General features: G+C 37.2%; 1 protein-coding gene across 1 annotated transcript in view; it reads left to right on the top strand.

The window, feature by feature from the left end:
- LOC104467718 (myosin-binding protein C, slow-type-like) overlaps nt 1-19,359 on the top strand; it is a 75,791-nt gene that overhangs the window by 25,243 nt on the left and 31,189 nt on the right. The window contains exons 4-10 of the mRNA XM_010081596.1: nt 8,668-8,772; nt 10,184-10,332; nt 10,696-10,813; nt 12,109-12,160; nt 13,766-13,822; nt 17,365-17,531; nt 18,134-18,266. Of these exons, the coding sequence (XP_010079898.1) occupies nt 8,668-8,772; nt 10,184-10,332; nt 10,696-10,813; nt 12,109-12,160; nt 13,766-13,822; nt 17,365-17,531; nt 18,134-18,266 (781 nt within the window). The remainder of the gene's footprint in view (nt 1-8,667; nt 8,773-10,183; nt 10,333-10,695; nt 10,814-12,108; nt 12,161-13,765; nt 13,823-17,364; nt 17,532-18,133; nt 18,267-19,359) is intronic.

Here is a 19,359-nt window from a genome sequence, read left to right as displayed (position 1 = left end):
GAATGGCCATTTTCCCCACTGCTTACAAGTCCACATTTTATGAATTAAAAGGAAAACATGGTAGGTATCTTATCAAATACCTCTATTACTTTTTTTTTTTTTTACATTATTATGTTTTTGGTTTGAATTTAGTGAAGAACACAGGTATTTCCTAAGGGGAAAAATTGTTTCTTGAGGCTTACCCTGCCTAGGAGGATTTTGCTACCAAAAAAATTATTTGAGATCCTAGAATGGGAAGTGTTTTCAGTTTCGGTCCATGGTGGCAGCAGCTGCTTCAGTAGGAATTCCAGTGAAAGTCTGAATATGAATATGTAGAAAGAATGACCTTGTGCCATGCTCAAGTGAAACTGTCACCTCTGCAAAGCAATGTAGATGTCATTGCCAAACACTCTGTAGCAATTTTTTTTTTTATTAGGTATAGTTCAATTGTTCCTATCAGTTCCTGTTTTATTGCAGAGTATCACAAGTAAGGGAAAGTATATTTTCTTAGAGTGATTCCCTCATGTTTGTCTGCCAGGAGACAATCTTTATAATGGTGAGCATACTTCACAAAATGGGAAAAGGTTCCATTTTTCCAATCTGTCCAAAATCATTTACACCAGAAAATGAGCAGTTCAGCAAGGAAATGGGGACAGAACCTGCTAGAGGTTAGCTTTTGTATAAGCTATTTATTAAACTGTTTCTGTAGCTTCAGCTTTTTTGAACAAATCTGAGTACTCCCCTGAATGGGAATTAGATGGGAAAGATTTCATATCTGAATTCCACAGAAATTCTACAATACCTGTGTGTTAACAGTTGAGACATCTTTGCTGGTAATTTATAAGAAACAGCACACAGGAGGAACCTGGGACAGCCCCTCTCTGCAGCACAGTCAGGCTGTGCTGGAACCTGGCATCTGGGAAAGAAAGTTTGGTAGTCCACATAAACCACACAGTCCATGATTTTCAACTAATTTCTAAGACAAAGTTAACAGCAGAAGTTAGGAAGATAAAGTATACCTATCTGTGTGTCTGTTTTACTGTTCTATTTCTTTTCAGTAGTTATTGTCTGTGTGAAATTACATATTTATGTTCCTTTATGTTCACTGTAAAGTTAAGAGATTGTGGACAGTGTGATAAATTCTTTGTTATCTTGTGGTTATTTCACTGTAAATTAGTAGCAGAGGGCAATAAAATTAACATTTTCTGGCATTAAATCATCTTATATAGCATTTCTAGTTTCAAAAATATCTGAAATAATGTTGTAAAAAATCAGGATATATATGATCACCTGTTTTATTTTCAGAGAAAAAAGTGACTCAGCAGAAATCCGACCACATTTACTATGTTATCCTACACTGATTCAATTTAAATTCTTCTGCCTTTGTTTTTAATTTTAGCATGATCTTACAGACTGAATATTGTTATAATTGTGTTCCCAGTTGCTGGAATAATAACTGAATTTTAATATCAACTTGCTCATTCCTTTTTTAGGTCATATCCAGCCATTCAGAGAGCTACTAAAATTTCTGCATGTTTTACTGATATCTCTTTCTCTAGGTTCCATCCAACCATCTACTAAAATGTTTGCACGTTTCATCCTTGTATTTTTCCAGTTTTCACTTATCCATTCATCTCTCTACTAAAATTTCCATTCCTGTATGTGTGTACTTCATTTACCACTTCCAAAGTGCCAAGTCCCCTCAATGGGGACTGCTGAATACTCCTTGAAAATCAGATGGGTAACCGAAGGCAACTGAATTTTAAACTCTTAATCTCAGAAGGCTTAAACTGTGCTCAGTAATTTTGTCATAAACCAAAATGATTCAGCCAGTTGGTTGAGTGACTCCTTATTTATTTATGTATCATGAAGACAAGGGTTCACTCTCTGTGGTGTTCATCTGCCTCCTGCCTTAGCCCAGTGTGCAGCAGCACAGATAAATGGTAGGGCACTCTGAAGTCAGCTGCAGAACAGCGTCTCCCCACTGTTCACCACTCTGCCTAGACACGCCTGCCATATCTCTCATGCCAACTCCCATGGTTGTCAGTGACAGAGAGTAGGGAACAACAAGAAAGATTAATTAGTTTATTAGCTCTATTAGCAGATTAAATCAAGTTTGAGATGCTGCTCCAGTGAAGTCAATTCCAAAATCCTCCTGTACAGTCGTGTAGTACCACTCTTTTGACATTGACACATCACTTGCAAGTCTTTTAAATAGCTAAAAAATAGAAAGGTAAAAGAATAGATTAATGTGATTTCTCAACTTCTGCAAAACGTTAAGTTTACCAACAATGTAACTGATGGCAGAATAGCAGCTTCCACTTTTGTATGGTAGATTTCAAATCAAGGGAAAAGTAGAAGGTCTAAAATTCTTTATATCAGCAATTCATATATAAATAAGAAGTTGTTACTTATATTTTGACAGATTTTCCTACACTCTTGCTGTGTCAGCAGTCAGAAATTTTAATATTGAGGTTACACTAACTGTGAGTATAAAGTTTTACATTAGCTACTTCTGAGATATAAAATGTTCTGTCCTCCTACAGGACTCTACTCCTGATGGAGCTTCAAGAGGCCTGGTCCTCAGTTAATGTGATTGCTTAGATATAAGAAAACAAACACAAATATACCATTTGTTAATGAAAATGTGCCAGAGATGAAGAGAAGCCAAAGAACAACAACTCTCTATAGAGTAATAAATCCTATCAACCTACTGTCAAATGAATGAAGTGATTTCTTCATACCTAGCTCTTGCCGTGCAACGTGTTGCTAAATATATTCCATTAAAAGCTTACTTGCAGAATATAAGGATAATGAACTAATGATCATAGTTCTCCTGCCAGGTATGGTATTTTTGCAATTTTTGTTACCTTTAAACAGAGTTTATTGTTAATAAAAACAATTGTTCGTCACAGAAAGTAAATTGGTTAAAGACGTTGAACCATTTTTCATATTTATTCAATAGTCATTTCATTTTGTCATGGAAGCCTGAGACATAAGGAGTGATGGATTTATAATTACCCATTTGTCAAAACAATCCTACTGGCATGTATTGTTTTCATACTCTTTCTATTTCCATCAACACATTCAATTGTGCTTTCATTTTGATACTTCTGAAATGTTTGTTTGTTGTGATTTGTTTGTGTTTGACGTTAACATTTTGTTTGAAAAATGATAGATTACCCTGGAGAAACCCCAGCAATTCCCCTGCAAAACTAATAACACCTTTCTGTTGTTTTAGTTTTTCAAATGTTTAAAGAAAACAGAAGTCAAACAGAGTAATCCTTTAATAATGTGATTATCTTACATCCTCATGTAGGGTGCATCACATAAAATGTTTTATGCTGATTGATCTTAACTATTTTTTTCCGGCCAGAGAGAATATTCTGTACCTCTTCAAGCCATCATCAACCACAATGGTGACATCACTAACAAAAAGAGCTGAAAGTACACTTGATACTTTCATGAAATATGGAGAAAGATTTGCAGTGGAATTACTTAGGCTTGCATTCATCTAGTTGCTAGAACAATATGTTAAAACATCTGACATTATAATTACTGTGCTTTCACTGAAAATCAATGTCTTCAACATCTGCTTATGCCATTGAATGATGCAGGTGGTGAGAACTCTTCTAGAGTTAGAACACTAAACAAACTTTTTTTTACTTTTCTTTTGCTGTGAATAAGAGACCATTTTTGTAAAATAACACATTAATCCTTCATGTGTAGGCCTACCTTTTACAACTGACATCCTCCTCCTAAGGGATTTTTGCAAAGTTTGATGAATCATTAAAAGGGAATGAGTAAAATGTTACAGCTAAGTAGTTAAATTCTATTAACAGACTTTCAACTAGCCTTCAGTTGTTAAGCAAGCACAAAAAATTAATATGATCAGTATTTACAAAAATGTAACTATATTTTATTTGTGGTTTTGTCATAGTTATTTTCATTTGTCCTTGAGAAAACATAGCAAAATTATACCTTTATGGTCAAAATCAAAAGATAACTTCAGAATTAAAATATGATTCTGGAAACCCAAATCTAAAATCGAAAAAACCCCAAACCACTCCTCTTTAAAAATGTGGGTTAATGTTTTTCCAAAGTTGTTCTTGTTCAGCTCTCTTTTCCTCCACATTGAAATGTTCTCCAGCTGATTGTCTGATACCATATAAAAGACGTTATCTTTCCATTATGTATGTATTAAATCCTAAATGTATCAGTTTCTTCTAGCCTTTCAAATGCTACCTTTGTAATTTGAATCTCTTTTTACCATTAAGCTTTTAAGACACGAAGACTTTTTCCATATTTTTATCAGAAATTGATACCTCTGAGGTTTCTAGTCAACATCTAATATTCAAAGAGATGTAGGAGACTCTTGTAAAGATAGTCTTTACCTTATTCTGTTTTTCTAATAATCATGCTTATACTATTTCAGGTTTAACACCAGTTTCCTGTTATTTCAGGTTTTGAACTATATATATTTATATACTTATATATACCTCAATGTACTCTATGAGATTAAACATTATAAAATACCTGGGTAATATTTGCTTGTAGTGGTTTAACACCTGATGATGGACAACTTCCAGTGTGATTAAAAGGAAAATCCAGTGTGATGATAATAGTTCTGTTCTTATTTTAAATTATTCTCCTATAACATGGGGGAAAAAATAGTTGTTTATTGCTTGCATTTTAAACTAATATTCTAATACAGAAATTACAAAATATAGATACAAGTGACTATTTTTAACTGTTGCATATCTTGATTTAATGATGCTGAATGCATATGTGGTGCACATTTTAATTGCAGACATGGACATCAGAGAAATGGAATCTTCCTCAGGTCAGATATGTGATTGACCTTGATTTCATTGTGGCTTTTTTGTATTCACTGTGGATTACATGTCTAACAAACAGAACCACTCAGCAGCTTTCATATAAACTCATGATTTAATAATAGATCACAGTCCACATCTCATTTTTCTTCTACTTGCTTGAAAAATTAAGGTTTACCATTTCAGCTACTGAATTACGCAAAGCTTTCTTCATCAGTTTGAAGCTTCCATTGTGAACATTGTGAATGCTCCTGACTATTATGATTTTTTCCCTTTCTTTTTGCAGGTTTTACATTTTCACGTAGTTGTTTTAAAGCAGAAGATTGTGCTTTCAGTTTCTTTATGTACTTTTATATTTGTATTTCTTTTCACAGATGAAGATGACACTTCAGTTAGCACTCCACCAGCAGGTTAGGACTGAGATAGTGCTTTGTGTGTGTATGTATGTATGTATTTTTCTCTTGACTGTTAACGAAGAAAGAGTCCAAACCAAATGACTGAACTCAAATAATACTAATTAGAGAAAAAGCTTTTTAAAGTGCCCTACATTAAATTGATCTCTGTTCTGAAGTACAAGATCTTAATACCAGAGAAGTTCCTTTCCAGTCATGTCTTGAGGTCTTTGGTAGAACTTCTGCCATTGGAAGGTAAAATATTGGTTAGCAGCTCTGAAAGCAACCTCTCTTATCTTTTCATATCAAGTAACATGGAGTGCATTTTTAAGGTTAGTCTTGAGAGTAAAATTCCAGAATTACAAATAAAATAGATGCCTTATGACTTCAAAACAGGTTTACCCACATAATTGTCTATCACCTCACCTTAGGCCATATGACCTACAAGATAGTTTTAACGTACTGCTCCAAGCCATTGCTGCCAAGCTGGCACATAAAATGCCTTTGGTTGTTGGTACTAAAAGAAAAGCAATGGCATGGGGGTCCATCATGACAGATGTGACGTGCAAAATTTCTCCATTGCTTGCTTCATATGTTATTTTAAAAATAAACTGTGAATGACACAGAGATTTTGAACACTAGAAAATGTTTTGCAGTGTATCAAATGAAAAACATGCTCTTAATTACCTTCGCTGCCCTAAATGATTGCATTTTCTTCATTTCTCCCAAAAGAATTTGCATTATTAACTTTGAGCTGAATGCTATCTGTAAAGTCAGTAGCAGTACATTGATTTACAGTACTAGAGGATCACAGTAGCAAAAGCTAAATATATAAACAACGTTGCAAATCACAAACCCCTAGAATTTCATTTTAACTATTTATTGTTATTTTGCTCAACCTAGATAAATATAAATTGACTACTTAAATAATTCAAAGTACTGTCCCCTCAGATAAATATTGAAGAACATAAATTCATCTGTTATCTGGAACTACACAAATCATGAAGAAAGCATTGGCTTCACAGAACCATTCTAAATATGAACTACCAAAAAGGAAATCTTAAATGGGAATTAAACTTAATTCATTTAGATTTTCTAGAGAACAGGAGGAAAGATTTATGATTTTTTTTTCTCAGCTGTTCACTTCTTTTTTCTGATATTCAAGTAGTTCCTCATGAGTATGATCCTAAATATCTAGTCTAATCTTCTTGCATGGAGAATCAATGTTCTTAAAATCCCAATGACCTGAGGTCAGTTAAGCTGTGATCTCTGAGCTGGTGTCTCTAAATTGCTCTTCCCTTTCAGATGGGATGTCTAAGCCAGCGGAAAGAAAAGATTCAGGTGAGATCTCCAGAAAAACATGATGAAACACTCCAAAACTTACACAATACAATTATTAATACTTTGCTTCTTAAAGATAATATTTAATTTTATTTTCATTATTTATACAGTACCAAACTGTAACTGTTGAAATGCTTTTAGGTATCAGAGCAAACAGGTTTCTAGCAGCTAAAGCAGGAGTGAGAGAAGGCTTTGCTGCACAAGACAGGACATGTATCAGTATTTTGCACATACATACATACCTATCTATCTATATCTATTTCTATATAGATAGATACGCAGCTATTCCCTTCCTCCTCAGCCTACAGGGTGACAGTGGCTTACCTGAATCCCACACACAGGCCCCAGGAGACTGTAGGAGAATGGCTTCTTCTCACAGCTCAAAGGACGGTGGGGAAAACTTAGCAAAGTCATAACCTCTTTCTTCCTACCCTGGCAGGTAACGCACACTGCACCCACTTTTGTGGTTTCAGGATTTGCAGCCTCTGGAACAGAATGAGCAGCAGGTATTTCAACCATGGTTATTGAGCTGGCATAGCCACCTATGCCAGCCCCCTGAGCCAAAGCCAAACCCATCTTCTGTTCTGTTTGATTAATAAATAGGAAAACGTTAATATGTAAAGGTGATGATAATATTTAGGTGTTATTTTATGTAATGCCAAATTAATGACTCTATGTAAGCTTCTTCCATTTGTTAATAACATTTTTCCATTTCATCCTGTTGTGTGTTAGGTCTGTTACTGCACCTGACCAGTTCCTGTACCAAGCCTTGTCACATCATTTTATTCACACCAGTAACTCTCACTCATTCTTACGTTGTTTCCATACACTAGCATGTTATACTGGCATAATGTAAACATCTAGACCACAGAGACAGTATATATAGATGTGTATCTATATATGTGTTCATGTATGTCTGTGTATATGTTTTCATATATGTGTATATACATGTGTATATACATGTATGTCTTTTCCTGTAAGAAATATTGTACAAGCAGACATATGCAGAGAAGTTAGGCACACCACCCGTAATTCACTGAAAGACTGAAAGGCAAGGATTTTATAGCAAAGCTACCTAACATTTCTATACCTTTTAAAAATTCCTAATAGATTTTAGGATAATAAAAACTGTTTGGTTGCATTTTCTCATGGTTGTCATGAGTTGTGCTGAACAATGGAAATTTTCATCAGTTAAAAAGGTTCCTGTAGCAGTAATCTCTACACAGTAGAAAGGCAATTGTTACTTCTGGCAAATTATTTTCTGCAGAAAACACTGAGCAGGGAAAGGAACTTTTAATTTCAAGACCAGGGTTTGACTAAGTGAGAAGTGTTGTGTGACTGGTTCCTCATTTATGCTAGTTATGAAACCAAAATCAAAAGAGCATTGGATAAACTACAAAAAGCTACCTTTGCTTCTGACACAAAGGGAACAAGTGAGACACAGCTGTTGCTACTCCATTACAAAACCTCAGTTTCTAGAAGAGAAGGTGCTGTGTCTGAACATGGGACACAATCATTTCCATCTGACAAACCATTCTCTGTGAAACATCAGCCTATGCACGGGGCAGGATGCAGTATTGACTGATCCCCAAGCTCTCTGCTTCTATCATGGTAAAAGAGAACAAAGTGCAAAAGTAAGCTTACTCCCTGCCCTGTTTTGCGGACAAAGAGGAAAAACTAGCTTGTACAATGGACTGAGTTTGGGTTTGAGAGAGACCCACCGGAACTACGCATCATACGTGTTTTGTTTGTGCTTACAGCTGTTTGTGTTTTCAGAACCTCCCTTTCTTCTGAAAAACAAAGAGCATTCATGCATTGCGTCTGTAAAGCACTCATGGTTGAATGCTGGTGCCATTCAAGTTGCTCAGTACCTGTCTTGACTGATCAGGTTCCCCTCTCTTCCTCCCTGGTAGTTTAATTTTCTGTCACCACAGAGGTACTGTACACAGTGTGACAGCCAAGCAATGGATGTCAGTGTGAACAAAAACTTACATATCTTTCAGGACACCTGAAGAGAGAGGTGATAGGGTTAGAGAGTTTAGTAAGTTCAGGTAAGTGTATTCTTGATGGAGTACTACATGCTCAGATAATTGACGTTTCCCTCTCTCTCTGCATCTCAGTATGGTCTCTTGGAGAAGGAGCTCCAGAAGAAACAGAAAAACGTGATGACTCCCAAAGATCCACTTTATTCATCGAAAAACCTCAGAGTGGTTCAGTGAGTGTTGGTAAGTGCTTAGAAACAAAATCAAAAGCCACTCGCACAGAGACACAGGCTGAGGGGCAGCCAGGAAGGGTACATGCTGTTGTGTGTTCCTGTGACACTCGGCTTCTGCCCTCAGCTGCAAGTACTTCCACAGTTTTTATTTGGATGTGAACTCCACTCTTTTAAGGCAAAAAGGATGGTATGAACAGAATCAAAACCAACTGTTTAATTCAAGAAAAACTCAAAATCTAATAGTTTACTGAGCACAATGGGTAAGAGGTATATCGTTTCTGGAGGTGAGAGCTGGTTACTGTGACACTGTTGGCTGTACTGTCAGTGACATGTCAGGAAGATCTATGCAAAGACCTGCAGTGTAGCTTAGAGATTGCCGGGTCAAGCAGACTAACAGGAGCAATTCTGTAGGGAAGTTGGTAGGGTCACCCACACTGTAAGCATTCTGGGGGGCTTGCTTTGGACTAACTCTGCTTTAGTCCAGTGGTCTACCCACCTATGAGCATTTGGAGCACAGGTGGTAGACATTCAGAGCACATCTTTGCTTTTAATTTCATCCCAGAGGAATCCAGTTCAAACACTGTGAGGATTTTCTGTGTAGTGAACCAGAGCACAGTAAATGGGGCCAGTTAGGAGGTTCACTTCCAAACTGCACTCCTGAGCCATCCTAGCATGGTAAGGTAGCTGCACCCTAAGCAGGGTAGCAGCAATGGTGAGAAGTTCAGTACAGGCTACTTCATATGTCTGTGCTGTACTTGGATACACTAAGGCGTGGTCAGTTTTGGGGTTTTTTTATACATGCCTATTATTTTTCTGTTTCTGAGTAGAAAAATAGCATTTTGGGAGGATTATTTTGAAAACAAAAATAAGGAGTTAGCCATATTCTCCTCTGGAGCCCATGAATGTTAGGATGGAAACTCAGCAGGGGCTGGGTAGTGGTGTTCTGAAAATTGAGCTAACTTTTAATATTCCCAAATTATTGTTTAGAGATGACTCTTTACCCTCCCTTCTAAGCTTAAAGAGTTAATGATAGAAATGCAGGAAGAGCTCCAGGCTTTCTTTTCCAGACTGGAGTTGATTCATGTTGCAACTGCCTCATAGCCTTGTTTTAAGCAAGGAAATTCAAATATTGGGAACAATTCACCCATGACAACATGGAGTTTTGCCTCAACTAATTTATCCTGCTTCTCAGTGTCTTAAGCTCCCCACTGACATGGGCAGAAGACTTTCAGACCTGAAATCATTAATCTCTGTAACACTGCAGTACTGTCATAGCCTGTGGACTTCATTTGATTCTTAATGTCAAGGTAGAGCTAGCACATGCAGACTGGAAGGAGTGGTAGTAAAAGAAACTTGTACAGATGTGACTGACCAACCATATGTTCCTCAATGACTGCATGATTCTTTTCTGTTTTCAAAAGGTGGGAATATTACATTTATAGCCAAAGTAGAAGCCAAAGATCTCCTCCGAAAGCCAAATGTGAAGTGGTTTAAAGGAAAATGGATGGATCTGGCCAGCAAAGCGGGGAAGCACCTGCAGCTGAAAGAGTCCTTTGAGCGTCACACTAAGGTGTGTCTTTGCTTTTCCATCTTATGAGGGCATAAGATCAGTTAGAGAAAGCTTAAAGATCAGTTTAAGAAAAAAGGTAGAAATTCAAGAGCAGTGGATTCTAACCCTGGCTTCCCAGTGCAGATTTCAGTGATGATCTCTGAGACTACACAGAAGCAGACTTTTCTGCTCTCCTGGAGCAGGACAAGTAGTGGTGGGGAAATCAAAGTTTTCCATTGCCATTTCTGGGTTCCAGTTTCTTTCCAGAACCCTTTATTCGAGTTATTCCATACACCTGGCTTGGGTCTGAAAGACTAATTTTTTAACTTCTGATTTGTGCAAATGTATCCCCCACATTAATGAAAAATTACATTTGATTTTTAGATTCACACATTTGAGATGCATATCATTCAAGCTAAGGAAAACTACGCAGGGAACTATCGCTGTGAAGTATCTTATAAGGACAAGTTTGATAGTTGCTCTTTTGACCTTGAAGTCACTGGTAAGGTTCCACTTCTGTCTGTAAAGCTTTATTAAGATTTTTTTTTTTTAACCTGAAATGCCACCTAATTTTGTTCAGAAACTTTAAATGAAGTAATGCTCAAAGTGAACATTTTTAGAATAGAGCTCAGAGAATAAATGTCTGTAATTTATTAATTAAATTAACATTGGGATAGGTAGCATGTGAGACATTTATCCAAAAATTAGAAAAGCCGGCTGATAAAACCAGTACTGAATCCAAATCAGGCTCTGGCACACAAGACAGAGAGCTAGGCTTAGGGCTATCCAGAGAGCAAGGCTTCATCTGGCAGCATCTGAGTGCAGGGACATGGAGTGGTCATGGCTCACCAGCGTTTTACACACTGGTCAGGCATGGTATGATCACACTCCAGAAAGCTATTTCTTCGTCAAAATAAAGAATAGCACAATGTGGAGAGCACTGGAAAGTCGTGACTCTGTCTACTTCTATGTTACGAAAGGCTTTACTCTGGCAAATGTTAACCCACAGGCTTCTCTTTTCCTTCGAGAGCAGTTCTACCAGCACAACAGCACACACATACCTGCAAGATCAGACTGAGAAGGATGGATGTCTTCCGAAATGCCAGGGCCAGCCACCAGTGGACAGAATAGTTGTTCACCCTCATGAACCATTCCCACTGAACGGCCCAGACTGGACTGTTCATTCCCCAGTCAAGGGAAGCTGGTCATAGTTAAGGGGAGATTTGACAGCTGGCTAGCAGCCCGAGGGGCATAGGTAGGTGTGTGTATCCAGAGGCCAGCAAGGCAGGGGCCAGCCTGGCTGCACCCACGCACTGGCTGCCGATCAGAACCATTTAATCTGATTCAGGCTGGCGCAAACTGGCAATTCACCCAAGGGGGATTCATCCTTGCACTGCGAATCAACACGAGCCTGTAGCTGTAGAGAAGACTGTCTCTTTCCTCTGATGCTGAGCCTACTGGGGAAGTGCAAGATGCAAGCAGGAGAGAAAGAAAAGGGAATGGGAAAATGAAAAGGCCAGAGCCTCTGTATAGGCAGGAAGGGAATCAGAGAGAAACAGCACAGAGACAGCTCTCCTGTGCAGAAATGCAGAAAGCAGTTCAGAGAAATGCATTAAGTAACTTAGCTTAGCACTGAGCAGCTTTGTGTTTATCAGAACTTAATGCCAAAGGAACAGCACAAACTGTGGTCACTTAGCAGGAAACTGAACAAATTTAATTTGCCAAATTACACTGATTACATAAATTACATCCATTTAAAATTATGTTTTTAATTCCTGTGTTACTGTTATTTCATAGAATCTTCCCAAGCTGCTCCATCCATTGACATCAGATCTGCTTTCAAAAGAAGGTAACTTCAAACAGAGATCCTATGAAGCTCCTCAGTAATGGATGCTGTTAGCATGCACAGAACTTGCATCAATCTTGGCAGGCAATTGTATCAGGTGTTTTAAATAAGTGCTTTTGTAAATACAGATTAAAGAAGTGGGGTTTAGGGTAGCTGGTAGTGGGTAGAATTAAACAGTTACAACACATAGACAGTACATATGATATTAAATACTCTACTGTGAAATTGCAGTGTCATTGCTTTAAGGGAAGATGGAATATTTAAGGCAATTAAATATCTGTTTCTTTAGAAGTTTTTAAAATCATATTTTAATTTACTAAAATATTCTACCACGTGTTTCCTGAAAATTGTCAGCTACAATATGAAAGTTCCTGGTCCCAATCCTGTACTGATGAAAAGCAGAGAGAGAATTCACACTGATTTCAAGAAGATAGGATATGGCTTTATGTTATCTTACAGTAAAAAAGTGTGTCATAAGGCCATTGTTACAGAAGAACTACAAATAATATATTGCAGAGGCCATAAGATAAAGCATCGTATCTGAAGTCTTTTTCTTTGTTAGGTACCTTTATAATAAAGCAGCAACTCAAACCAGTATAGATGTCATCTTTACATTTTGTGGAGGAAATTGTCTTAGGATAGATGTATTCAGAATGAAAAAGTTTTACAAACAAAAAAAGAATGCAGTTTGTTAATTTACACATAGAAGCAAAGTTGTAACTTAGAACTAACTGCTTTTATTTAGAGAGATTTAATTTAAAGACTAAATGCAAAAGATATTACATGCAAGATGCACTTGTTTCTTGAGCACATTTTAAAAAAAAAACTACAATAACTATTCTGCCCAAGCAGATGAGGATATCTGAATATTTTCTGATTTTCTAAGTAATATCTTGCATGCAAAATCTGGGATGAAACATTGACAACATTTACTTAACATTTGCAGGATTTTGCCCTTCTACAAATATTAAGGGCACTTCTTTTGTCTATATGTGCTTTATAAAAAGGTATTACTGCTTAAGGTCACATTACAGAAAGAAATGCACCTTCACAGGATGGTGATTTTATCTGTAAAAATGAACAATGTACTGTTTCTTCTTTTTTAACGGATTTCTTCCTTCATTTATAGAAAGGTTAAATCTTAAGTATCATGCTTTGCAATCAGTATTTGACACAGCTATGTGTTGTTAAAAGCACCACCCAGCAATGCAAATCTTTGTTTTACATTCATAGCAAAAGATCAGCACAAGCCCTTTGTTTTTATACACATATACTGCAGAACTGAAAAACAAAGCTCATTGTGTTGACTAGCTCACATTTATTTGTGTTATTGAAATCTAACACAAATCTTGGCAAATTTATGTATACAGTTACAAAAATTTGTCATGCAAGTATAATAACAAGCAATACAAACCTTTGTGTTATTTTTCACAAATGTCTGAGGAAACAAATTTGTGTGAAAAAGAATACAAGTTTGTGTTGATTTTCTACCATTTTTTGTGTGCCTGGACAGTGTTGAGTATATGAGACACGTAGAGTGTTTGCGATGTGTGTTGTCTAAGTCTTCCTGTATTAAACAAAGATTTGATCTTTTTCTATTAATAACAGCGGTGATGGACAAGACGATGCAGGAGAACTTGACTTTAGTGGTCTCCTAAAACGTAGGTGAGAACCAAGTGATGCAGTGAGCAGGTGTGGATTGCAAACCATTAGGTTCTCACACAGAAAAGAGTCAGGTGTAGCATTAATAACTTCTTAAGAATTTTCTGACCCTTCATTTTTTTCAATGTTTCTAACTATCGTTCTCACAGTATAATATGTAAATGTTCAGTTAATTTTACCTTTAAGTGTGCAGAAAAGAAACCTCAGATTTGAGTGCACTGGGAAAAAAAGTGAGCCACAACCTAAAGAGGCAAATAACATTTAAATTACTTGCAATTTCTTTTGTGTTTGCATGGAGGGTGGAGGGGTGGAATTTCCTACACAGGGATGAGCAGTTCAGAAAATTGAGTCTGGTGCAAGAGTAAGTAACTGCAAGGGTGAAATTTACCTCTTTGGGTACATCTTAATTTCATTTGCTAAGCATCCTGATATGAAAAAAATCACATGTTATGTTCAAACCATAGACATTGGTATTAGATCTTTGTAGCTTCCTCCTTCAATATGTGCACACAAATGTTCACACAAATGTTCAATTGTGTTTTACTCAGCTTAAATGCTGTGATGGAGAAAAACTTGGAGACGTTTCTCTGGTTTGCCTTGAAAATCTGGTGTTATGATAGTTACACCTCTAGCTATTTCAGACCTTAAACCCAGATTAGTCTTTTAACAAGACAGTTAATTCATCACTTTTAAAAAAATTATCACAGAAATTCTAAATGTCATGGAAATCAATAGCAACTGACCACAGAAACTGGAAACTGGAAAAGAAACTAGAACCTTTATCTCACCTACCACTCACTCTGAAAGAGGAAAACCCAATATGCAGTATTAATTACATAAAAAGTTCAAAATGGGCTCATGAGCTATGATGGTGAGGATAGTATTTCAGCAACTAAAGCAAACAGGAAAGGCTGAAGGTTAAAGTAGGCAGTGAAAGAATTACCTCAACCAATTCAAATCTACCAGGTCTTTGGTATTTTTATCTTCTCATCCCTAATTAGGATCTTCAGTTTGACTTTTTATCATACTAACACAACTTACCATGATGGTTCTCATGACTGCCTGTGAGTTGTTTTATTAGCAACATGAGAGTTGCATGTACGAGGTCTTGGTGTTTTTGTGGAAAAAGAAATGTGCTTTAAGAGTCACTATCACTTCACTAACAAATAACTCACATGTTTTATAAGAGAAATACTGTATAGCCATATAAACATAGTATACCTATTGCGTGGTTAATGGGCAAAGCAAACTTTTAGGCTTTAAACACTGTTATTTGATATTGGTCAAATCAGTTCATCACCTCCTTGCTTCATGCACTGAAATGCAACCTCAAAATTCTGAGCTTAATTGAAAAAGATTGCTAATTAAACCCCAGTGTGGATGTTAATATCTGTTTTTATGAAGACACACATTTTTATTTCTGTTTTTACAAGAGGCAATGTTACAGGTACAAAATCTTCTCTTTTATGTGGTTATATTACCAAGGAGAAAGCTAGAACTTTTCACCTGTGGTGCATAATACTTGAAACATGTTTTTTAAAAAAACCTAAATGCATAGAATCTATATGCTGCCTATTTTCTAATTTCGTGTTGGTCTTGCAGGAAGACAAACCAGTTCTTATCTCAGCAAGGCACTCTGTGACTGGTTATGCTTCATCAATGCAATGGATCGGTAATGGCACGAAATTCCAAAAGGCACGAGATCTCAAAAACACTCAAACATTTAGGTCCTTTTTTTAAAAAAGTACATCTTTCAACAAAATGCACAATTTTGGGGAAAAGATCTGAAAGCAATTTTGTGGTGAGGTCAGTCTGCTTAGGAAATACCAAGCATGGTTTGCCCACTACCCACAGCAGAAGCTATTGTGATCTCAGAACAAAGTTGGTTTGCTCTAAGTGTCAAAATTTGTTCTCCAGTTAAGCAAGAGGAACAAAGAGTCTGGAATTAATTATTTCAAGCTGGTTGAAAATCAGGATACTCTAACTGATCCTCATTCTCAACTACTGCCTGATTTAAAGGGGTACATTATCTCAATTCCCATGCAGTGTACCTTTCCTTAGCAAGGACACGCATTGCATGACAAGCGGCCAGCCCTGGGAGAGGAGAATGTCACCCCATGGGGTATGTCAGCTATTATATACGTTTGCAAGCTCATCTCGACTTGCCGCCATGCAGGAGGAATCTCACTGAAACACCAGTGTTCGCTGTACATAGTCACCCTCCAGAAGGCATGAGCACAGATAAAAGTGAAAGGAACAAAACATAAAATTACATACCTGAGATTGTCTAGCAATAATTCTAAGATAGCAACGTAAGTATTTCAAAGACTCCTCAGTGAGAAGTTTTTTTCCTTTTTAAAATAACACTAGTGTATTACAAAAATTAATAAACCTCATGGATTAAACAGCAAAGTGGTTCCTCATCCAACCATGCAGAGATTCTCAGGGTCCTCCAGTGCTATTTCTGTATATGTTAAAGAAAATTCTCTGTCAGACCTGACAGAGCTCAGCTCTAACAATGTCTTGCTCCAAAGCTCAGTCTTTTTTATTTCTCAAATGTTTATTTTCTCACTCTGTTTTCAAAAGTACTGATTTCACTAGACCAACTAGATCAAATCAGAATGATCCTGGTCTGATCCTAATGAATTTACAGGAAAAAATGTCTAGATTTCTGCTCCAATTCTCGGATTGTTCTAGCAGTTCACTTTTTTGAGATAAGCTGTCAATTTCAAAAATTATAACTTTGTTTAGGATGCTTCCATTGTTCTCTCATTTAGTGGCTGCCATTGCTTTCTCTTCATTGGTTGTCTTAGCCTTGAGTTACAGATAGTAAATATGGTATTGAAACGTCTGTATAAAGGTCATGCTATTCACACAGGCCTCTGAAAACACTTCCTGCTCTTAGGACTGAGATAAACATGGAAGACAACAGATCCATGTTGCAAGTCCAAGCGGGTGTGGAAATCTCCAGTTCCTATCCATATGCCAACTTTAAGTAACTCTGAGAAGCACTTGTGTAACTATAAACAGACCCATATTCCATTGGATGTCAAAGTCCTTTCATAGGTCACCCCTAGTAGCAGTTACAGGGACTCAGAGTTTGAAACATTTTTATATAATTATGAAATGGATGATTAGACTCAGACCTCAGTGGTGCCATCATAGATTGTAACCAATTCTGCTCAAGTTACAGCAGATAAAACTGATTTAGGTGGGATTAGCCCACACACTATTACAATACTACATTTTCAAACTGCATTTTTTTAAATAATGAAGCAATATAAAACCTGTCATAATCGATTACATCCGAAAAGGCCAAATCAAAACTTACATCCAAATTCTGCCTTGAAGGAACATAAAATAAGGTGTGAATATAATTCTGAGCTAATCCAACCAATAATGAGTGAAATTAAAAAATATGATGGCAGCCTTCAAATTTTGATCAAAACATTTCTAACCTCACCATAGATTCAGCTTCACCTATTTTTATGGTATGATAAAGCCTCACTAACTCTTCTCCCATAATTTTATTTTGCTGCTGTCAGGGAGGTTAAACAGCAAGAGGAAGAACCCGAGGTAGATGTGTGGGAGCTCCTGAAGAATGCAAATCCCAGTGAATATGAGAAGATTGCTTTTCAGTATGGTATCACTGACCTGAGAGGCATGTTAAAGCGTCTGAAGCGCATGCGCAGGGAAGTGAAGAAGAGTGCAGGTATGGATAAGGCAGAACACTCTTATGTTCAGTAGTCGAACATAAGTGTCCACCTTAAAAACCCAAACTTGCTTCATTTCCAGGTAAGGGGACTTGCACACTACAACTCTAGCCTTATTACTGCAAGGAATTAATTCCAAGACCTAATTATTCTAATAGTGGGAAGCTCGATAGGAATTTTAGCTTAAAATTCCCCACTGAGTGGCAGTGACAATAGAGAAGTCCTTTGTAACAGATTCATTGTAAATTTTTCCATTGGCACCGGCTGTATGCCATTTTATTCTGACATAGCACTTCTCAGCAAGCTGTCAAAGCTATGTCTACCCAATCCTGTTCAGAATACAGTCACACTGCAAAGCCATGAAGAGATTCTAGCTTGAACTCTGTCAGGATAATCACATTTGCATAGTTTTGCACTTATTCTAATGTTTCTAGAAGATAAACTGATTCATGTGGACTAGCCTAAGAATATAGAGTGATACATAACATTGTGTGAATGTATTCTGACAGCTTTGATGAGATCTATGCAATGTAATTTCAGCATTCATATTCTTACTTGTTTTCTGATCTTCTCTTACAATAACACTTGGCTTCCACAACAGCTTTTGCCAAAGGTCTTGATCCTGCATATCAGGTGGACAAAGGAGGTAAAGTAAGGTTCATGGTGGAGCTAGCAGATCCAACAGTGGAACTCAAGTGGTATAAAAATGGCCAAGAAATACGACCAAGTGCAAAGTAAGTGGTTTTATTCTATGTAAGCAATAAAATGGGCACACATGTAGTGCCTTGACAAGTGTGTTGCATAGATCTATCTCTCTGCTCAGGTTGCACCAATATTATTTCTGAATTTCATTACATGTGAAGATTATGCAAATGATGCTATATTGCTCATGACCCAGAAAAGTCCAGTGTATGCTAAATATTAATGCAGATTGGCTCCTTTGCCTCAAGAGAAAATAATTAAAGATCCTCAAAAAAACATGAAGCCATTTCCTACTTGGTAGTTTTTAAAAAATCAGGAAGCACTGTGAGTAAATAAATCACTTGTCCTCAGTCCTATGTCTGAAGGAGGTCAGAATCTTTCTACGGTAATTGGGTGCTAAGAGGAGAGATGTTTAACATCACATACTTACCCACCTGACCCATAAACCCCTGAGGAAAGGGGACCAAGGTTTGCCTCACCTTCCACTACCCAGTTAACATTCCCACTGAAGTCAACAACCTGCATTAGCTCAAAGCGGCTTCAGTCATGTGGAACAGGTCAAGTGTACCCAAGCTTCTTCATCATCTGTATCATCTGCATATTGGTTTAGTCTCTGGCTTTATGTGGAAGAAGTGGCTTTTCAGGTGCAGACACTTGAGTACAGGTAGAGCCACGGCTGGAAGCTGAGCCCGGTCCCTAGTGCAGGCACAACCAGCTCTTAGAACCCGATGCAGAAAATCCCATTCCACAATCAGACACTGCTAGGAAAAATGATATGCAAACAGTAATGCTCAATGTAATGTTCCTCAAATGTTTCTCAGCAGCCCAAAATCCTAACAACTTTCTCTTATGGCCCTGTGAAAAGATAGTAATTAGCAAAAGCTCTTTTACAGAGAAGGGGCAAATTTCCATCTTTCTGTTGCTGCAAAAGTCAATGAAGGATTTTGATTAATATTCGCAGTTGAAAAAATGCATAACAAAGAGGGTACTTTTTTTTTAGCGCCTTTAGCAAAACCAGGACACCCGTATATCTGCCATGAGCAGTTCAGAACTGTTTCTCAGGCAGCTATATGGATACCTCTCCAGTATAAGGACCTGGATTGAATGCTCCAGTGCATTTCTTCC

This window comes from Pterocles gutturalis, unplaced genomic scaffold, assembly GCF_000699245.1.
Source record: "Pterocles gutturalis isolate BGI_N339 unplaced genomic scaffold, ASM69924v1 scaffold34454, whole genome shotgun sequence".
NCBI classification, from domain to species: domain Eukaryota; kingdom Metazoa; phylum Chordata; class Aves; order Pterocliformes; family Pteroclidae; genus Pterocles; species Pterocles gutturalis.
This window is presented reverse-complemented; position numbering and strand designations above follow the sequence as displayed.